Genomic DNA, 7,956 nt, shown 5'->3' with positions numbered 1-7,956 from the left:
GACAAACTTTTTACAGTTTTCTTGTGATGATGAAGATTGGTCAACTCGGTATTTACGGCCAGTCACATCTCTCAGAGAGCTCATGTTCTGGGCATCGTGAAAGTTTTCCCTTTTGTTCTGGAGGGTTGCTAACCTCTTGTTCACAGAGATGACTTATGATGATGATGATGATGATGATGATGATGATGATGATGATGTTCAGTTAGCCAGCATATAGTACATCATAAGTTTTTGTTGTAGTGTTCAGTGATTCATTAGTTGCATATAAAGCCCAGTGCTCATCCCAGCACATGCCCTCCTTAATACCCATCACTTGGTTACCCCATTCCCCCACCTGCCTCCCTTCTGTATCCCTCAGTTAGGTTCCTGGAGTCCAGAGTCTTTCATGGTTTGTCTCCCTCTGATTTCTTCCCATTCAGATTTCCCTCCTTTGCCCTGTGGTCCTCCACACTATTCCTTATGTTCCACATATGAGTGAAACTATATGATAATTGTCTTTCTCCACTTGATTTATTTCACGTAGCATAATCCTTTCCAGTTCCACAAATGTCAATGGTAGGTATTTATCCTTTCTGATAGATGAAGAATATTCCATTGTATATATGTACCGCATCCTGTTTATCCATTTGTCTCCCAGAGATGACTTTGTGCTAATATGTGATGATCCCAGATCAGTGGGGTAGTGGGGTTTGTTGTGATGCCATGACCCTTGGCTCAGGGATCTTTCCCACAACATCCTTGAATAACCCTGTCCCTGATCTGCTTCGTTCTAACTCCATAGATGATGGGGTTGAGCATGGGAGGTACCAGGAGATAGAGATTAGCGAACATGACGTGTGCCACTCGGGGCACATGATGTCCAAAGCGGTGGGTGAGGAAGGTAAAGAGGGCTGGGATATAAAAAGCCAAGATGACACAGATATGGGAAGCACATGTGCCAAAAGCCTTGAGTCGGGCCTCCTCAGAGGGCAACCTCAGAACAGTTCTCAAAATCATCACATAAGATATACTGATGACAATTATGTCGAAGCCAATCACAGAGAAGGCTGCAAGGAGCCCATATGCACGATTGACTCTAGTATCTGCACACACCAGCTTTAGCACAGCCATGTGCTCACAGTATGACTGGGGAATGACATGGTTGGTGCAGAAGGGCATCCTGGACACCATGAAGCAGAAGGGACTCACCCACAGCAACCCTCTCATCATCACAGCTGCCCCTAGTTTACCCACCACAGCTGGGGTCAGGACAGTAGAGTGGTGGAGTGGGAAGCAGATAGCCACATAACGGTCCAAGGCCATAGCCATGAGCAACCCAGACTCCACAGAAGAAAAGGCATGGATGAAGAACACCTGCATGAGGCAGGCATGGTATTCAATCTCATGAGCATGAAACCAGAGGATAGCCAGCATTTTAGGTTGGGTGGAAGAGGACAGGGTCAGGTCAGTGACAGCCAGCATGGCTAGGAAGAGGTACATGGGCTCGTGCAGAGTGTGGTCAGTTCGGATTATATGAAGGACAATGATATTGCCAACTACAGCCACAAGATACATGGCACAGAGAGGGAAGGCAATCCAAAATTGGTAATTCTCAAGTCCTGGGATCCCGAGTAGGATGAAGGACACAGGATGCAAAGAGCTGTTCCCTGAGGTCAGCATCACAGGATGGTTAATTTGTTCTCCATTGTGAAGGTAATCTACTCTCTAGGTGACAAGAATCAAGAAATAATTATTAATATTTTAAATATTTGGAAAGTTTCAAGTGAATCAAAGGGCAGTAGGGCTTAATGGTAAACTGGAAGAATTTCAACTGTTTTAATAAAAAAAGTTTGCAACATAAAATGATGCTCCTTTTTATTCCTCATTCATATTTTTGTCATTCAAAATGGAATCAAAACATACTAGCTGCAAGTGTGATTTTTGTCAAAGAATCAAGTTTTCCTTGAAAGTAGAATCTGTGAAGGTAAAACTATCCTGACAATAATCAGTAATAATCAATCTTGCCCTTCTATTCTTCCGAACTAACTGATTTGTTTCACCTTTCCCATAGGTTCTTTTCATCCCTCTGTTTAAACCACTTAGGTGACTTTTCAGGGTAGGAAGCTGGTTTGGAAAACACTTTGTCTTAAGTGCTTATAGGAAGAAGGTATGTGTGATGTTGAGTTAGCTTTGACTCTAGGAGTTATCCAGAGAATCCGGGCTGGAGGATAGGTCACTGATTATTGTATACATATAATTAGTTCTGTTATCTATGGTGTATGTCCTCCTAGATTAGGCGCCAGCAAACTCATTTCTGTAAAAGGTCAGATCATACATATTTTAGGTTTTATGTGCTGTACAGTCTGTGTTGCAGCTAGACAGTTTAGCCCCTGTAGCCTGAGAGCAGCCACAGTCAGTACAGGAATGTGTGAGTGTGATTATATCCCAATACAATTTTATTTGTAAAAACAGGTTGCAAGCTGGATTTTGTCTGCAGGCTATGGTTTTCTAAATCCTGTCCTGATGATAGATTTTCATGAGATGAGCCCTGAATAGTGCACCGTTCTAGCACCTCTGTGCTTAGCACAGAATAGGGGTTTGACAAATATTTGCTGGATCAAATAACAAATAAATTGTTCAGTGACAATAGACTTTTTAACTAATGAGCCATATCTTAAAATCCTCCGATGAACTTTTTAACGCTTCTTAGGCACCATGGCCGTAAGAGAGTTATACATCGTTCTCATACCATGGTCTGCTGTGCTGGCCAGTGGAAGACCTGAATGTCCTCCTCTGCCTCTACTTGTTTTACATGGTGCTCTTGTTTGATCCCTCTGGTGACTAACATCTACCCAGGATTGATGACACAAAAGCTTACCTGGTTCTTACTAGGCACCTTTTCACTATTTCATCTCAGTTGACTGAGACTTTGAGTCTCTGCTATGACAGACACACACAGACAAGAAGAGTCTTTTCAGATCTCCCATAACAAATCAGCTGTTGGGACTAACAAATGTTTCATTCCACCAGACCTAATGGTTCCTAAAAAGGGTTTCTTTGAGATCCCAAAGAGACCTAACCTCTTTCTGATTTGCCCTAGCTTTATAACATTATGAGAGAAATGGGGCTCAGACTTTATAAATCTTTCTCTGCATTGGAAAAATTACTACCCTACCTTGATAATAGGTGTAGGTTTACTTAAAACAAATACTCCTATCCAGGGTGTGGTGGAAATTCAGACAAACACATTATCTGCAGTCCCAGGCTCTAGTTTTACCCCTTCCTGCCTGGGTTGTTCTTTCACTTATATGTGCTCTTTGAACCAGAATCTTCCTTTCCCTCTCCCTTCTGCCTTCTGAATGTCACTCTCCATTTGTGAGGACATAGTCACTAAGGCTCATGGGCACCTGGAAAACATCCTTAGATCATCCTCATTCTTGTACTGGGTACTGGTGAAGATGCTGGCTAAACATACAATGTCTCAAAGTGCACAATAATCTCTTTGATCAATTGTGGAAGACATTGCTATTTTTGTAAATATAACACCAGAAGCATTTACATTGTATTGTTTTTAACTCTCATAAAGATTCTTCCCATGAGCCTTAATGGGGAACTCACCTGTTCGCCATATTCCTTTTGGAGTGGTGACTCTTCTCAGGTGGTGATCTGGGGTCCAAGTCTGAAGCAGGGGATGGGAGCTCTTGACAGGTGCCTTTTTTCTTCTCTATACCTGCAACCCCATGGCATCTCGTGTCCTCACTCTCAGCAATTCTCTTGCTTCTTGTCCCCTTAGACTTACACACTCAGCCTGTGAAGAGTGAAAGTTACAAGTCATGTGGAATGGACATGGAGTTAGTTAATCTTGGATCATTATGTCAAGTGTGTAAAGTTTTCAATCATATTTTGGAGGGAGGTATGAGTTATCAACTTCCTTCTGGGTGGAAAGAGTGATATGTGTATTCCCTCAAGAGCAGGAATAAAAGAGAAATAGAATTTCCCTTCTTGCCCAACATTCCTTCCCCTTTCCCTGCTTTTATTTATGTTCCTGCCCTGTGTGGACTAGAAATCTTGTGAGGCTATTAGGTACTGAAAAATAAATTAAGTCATCTTTTTCAACCTTATAGGAAGGGTGATCACACACTGGACATCAGAGTCAATTTTTCTGTTCTCCAAAGTATAATCTACTTTTGAGTACTTGGCATAAATTTGGGTTCAAGAAATATGATTACAAGATTGGTGTTCTCAGGACACCTTGGAGGCTCAGTCAGTTAAGCGTGTGCTTTTGGCTCAGGGCATGATCCCAGGGTTCTGTGATCAAGTCTAGCATCAGGAACCTTGCTCAGCAGCCAGCCTGCTTCTCCCGCTGCCTGCTGTTCCCTCTGCTTGTGCTCTGACTCTCTCTCTCTCTCTCTTACAAATGAATAAATAAAATCTTAAAAAAAAAAGATTGATGTTCTCATAATGATGGAGTTCAACTTTCATCTATAAGTGTGGGTTTGAATTCAGTGCTGGTACCACTGGCTCTGTTAGCCTTCAGTTACTCCAATCATTATGTGGAGAGAGTTATGTCTATTAGTTTAATCATGTTGCTGAGGCCTGAAGTGGTAAAGGATAAAATGGGCTGAGGTCTTGCTAAAGAATGGTTTCCGGGACGTTTAGACAGTTTTCTCACTTTGGGGTATCTAAAACCAAGGCATAGAGCAATAATGTTGGAGCAGGGGAGATTTCAGATCCAGTGTCCTTCATGGAGGGATTGTGTGTGGAGGCAGCCTTCCTAATTTTCTAAAATTTCTCTGGAGGACACAGTGAGTAGTGAATCTCCTTTCCACCTGAGAAGGAAATCCAGCCATCAGGGATCTCTGGATCTGGAGCCCTCAGTAAGTCAGGTCATTCCATACAGTGTATTATCCTGTCTCCCAGCTTCTTGGAGCTTCTGTGAGTCCTGCTGTTCTCTGGGAGAGGCAGAGGTGAGTAGGGCACAGGGAGACCACTCACCTTGAGCTCTGCTTCATCTCTGACCATGAGCAGCTCTAACTGGCTCCTGTGATTCAGCTTTTAGCAGAGCCTGTGGGTTAGGACCTATTTAAAGACCTGCTTAAGCTTGGCCTTTCCCTTCCCAAAGCATTGATTCACCCTCTCCTCTAAGGTCCCCTGCCTCAGTCTCTGGTTTCCTCTGAGACTAGAGACTAAAGCTGGAAACCTTAACCCCTTATTTGCTTCTCTCCTCTGTATGCACAAATGTAAAGTCTGGGGAATTGAGTGCATGGGCAAGAATGTGTGTGGTTTAAGAATACCCAAATGTGAGCTTATCTGTATGCACGTATTCTTTGTTAGTCAAGAGTATTTACAATTGAAGGGGTATTTTATAGAACGTGAAAGTGTGTGGATGTTTGTTGATGTGTGTATTTGAGAGATGTGTTAATAGACATATGTGTGCAAGGACTGGATTTGAATATGAATGGTATGTGTGTATAGCCTTGCATGTTTGTGAGGTGTGAGTAACCATTTGCATTAAATATCTATATTTATTGGAGTCACTTGGCTCTGTAAGTACAAGGGCACTGCATACACATGCTTTGTAAAGGCATATGCTGTGCTCCACAGCTGATAGTTTGAAATGATACATCAGTGTGTATATAGTTGGGTATGTATAGGCAAATGTGTGGGTTTGAGGAGGTATTGACAATCTACCTACCAGAGCTACCTAGGTAGGTCTGGTTCTGAGGCCTTCCCACTTCTTTTCAGGAGAGGCAGGAGGACTTCCAGATTGAAGTCTTGTCATAGTTCTTTTTGAAATTTGCTGAAGCTGTGAATCATGGAACACTCATCAAAAACTAATGATGTACTGTATGGTGACTAACATAATGTAATAAAAAATATTACAACACATTAAAAAATAAACAAATCTTCTGCCCATTTTTTAATATGATCATCTGTTTTGTGTGTGTTGAGTTTGAGGAGTTCTTTATAGACCCTGGATATCAACCTTTTGTCTGTACTGTCATTTGCAAATATCTTCTCCCATTCCGTGGGTTGCCTCTTTGTTTTGTTGACTGTTTCTTTTGCTGTGCAGAAACTTTTGATCTTGATGAAGTCCTAAAAGTTCATCTTTGCCTTTGTTTCCTTCGCCTTTGGAGACATATCTTGAAAGAAGTTGCTGTGGCTGATATCGAAGAGGTTACTGCCTATGTTCTCCTCGAGGATTCTGATGGATTCCTGTCTCACATTGAGGTCTTTTATCCATTTCAAGTTTATCTTTGTGTACGGTGTAAGAGAATGGTCGAGTTTCATTCTTCTACATATAGCTGTCCAGTTTTCCCAGCACCATTTATTGAAGAGACTGTCTTTTTTTTTTTTTTTTTTTTAAAGATTTTATTTATTTATTTCACAGACAGAGATCACGAGTAGGCAGAGAGGCAGGCAGAGAGAGAGGGAGAAGCAGGCTCCCTGCCGAGCAGAGAGCCCGATGCGGGGCTCGATCCCAGGACCCTGGGATCATGACCTGAGCCGAAGGCAGAGGCTTTAACCCACTGAGCCACCCAGGCGCCCCGAGACTGTCTTTTTTCCACTGGATATTTTTTCCTGTTTTGTCGAAGATTATTTGACCATGGAGTTGAGGGTCCATATCTGGGCTCTCTACTCTGTTCCACTGGTCCATGTGTCTGTTTTTATGCCAGTACCATGCTGTCTTGGTGATCACAGCTTTGTAGTAAAGCTTGAAATCAGGTAACGTGATGCCACCAGTTTTATTTTTGTTTTTCAACATTTCCTTAGCAATTCGGGGTCTCTTCTGATTCCATACAAATTTTAGGATTATTTGCTCCAGCTCTTTGAAAAATACTGGTGGAATTTTGATCGGAATGGCATTAAAAGTATAGATTGCTCTGGGCAGTATAGACATTTTAACGATGTTTATTCTTCCGATCCAAGAGCATGGAATGGTCTTCCATCTTTTTGTGTCTTCTTCAATTTCTTTTAGGAGTGTTCTGTAGTTCCTCGAGTACAGATCTTTAACCTCTTTGGTTAGGTTTATTCCGAGGTATCTTATGGTTCTTGGTGCTATAGTAAATGGAATCGATTCTCTAATTTGCCTTTCTGTATTTTCATTGTTAGTGTATAAGAAAGCCACTGATTTCTGGACATTGACTTTGTATCCTGCTACATTACTGAATTGCTGTATGAGTTCTAGTAGTTTGGGGGTGGAGTCTTTCGGGTTTTCCATATAAAGAATCATGTCATCTGCGAAGAGAGAGAGTTTGACTTCTTCCTCACCAATTTGGATACCTTTTATTTCTCTTTGTTGTCTGATTGCTATTGCTAGGACTTCTAATACTATGTTGAACAAGAGTGGTGAGAGTGGGCATCCTTGTCGTGTTCCTGATCTCAACGGGAAGGCTGCAAGCTTTTTCCCATTGAGGATGGTATTTGCTGTGGGTCTTTCATAGATAGATTCGATGAAGTTCAGGAATGTTCCCTCTATCCCTATACTTTGAAGCGTTTTAATCAGGAACGGATGCTGGATTTTGTCAAAAGCTTTTTCTGCATCAATTGAGAGGATCATGTGGTTCTTCTCTCTTCTCTTATTGATTTGTTCTATCACATTGATTGATTTGCGAATGTTGAACCATCCTTGTAACCCAGGGATGAATCCCACCTGGTCATGGTGGGAGATTCAAATCAAAACCACATTGAGATACCACCTTACACCAGTTAGAATGGCCAAAATTAGCAAGACAGGAAACAACGTGTGTTGGAGAGGATGTGGAGAAAGGGGAACCCTCTTACACTGTTGGTGGGAATGCAAACTGGTGCAGCCACTTTGGAGAACAGTGTGGAGATTCCTCAGGAAATTAAAAATAGAGCTTCCCTATGACCCTGCAATTGCACTGCTGGGTATTTACCCCAAAGATACAGATGTAGTGAAAAGAAGGGCCATCTGTACCCCAATGTTTATAGCAGCAATGGCCACGGTCGCCA

At 42.1% G+C, this 7,956-nt stretch overlaps 1 protein-coding gene across 1 annotated transcript; it reads right to left on the bottom strand.

Moving 5' to 3' along the window:
- Positions 1 to 714: 714 nt before the first annotated feature.
- LOC308350089 (olfactory receptor 52R1-like) lies at positions 715 to 1,659 on the bottom strand (the record flags this gene model as incomplete). Its single annotated transcript, XM_080815091.1, has 1 exon — positions 715 to 1,659. One exon carries the CDS (start codon positions 1,657 to 1,659, stop codon positions 715 to 717), a length of 945 nt encoding a protein of 314 aa, XP_080671217.1.
- Positions 1,660 to 7,956: the final 6,297 nt, after the last annotated feature.

Source organism: Martes martes (genome assembly GCF_963455335.1).
Source record: "Martes martes genome assembly, chromosome: 10".
NCBI classification, from domain to species: Eukaryota; Metazoa; Chordata; class Mammalia; order Carnivora; family Mustelidae; genus Martes; species Martes martes.
The sequence above is the reverse complement of the archived record's forward strand: the minus strand, read 5'-3'. Positions and strand labels throughout refer to the sequence as shown.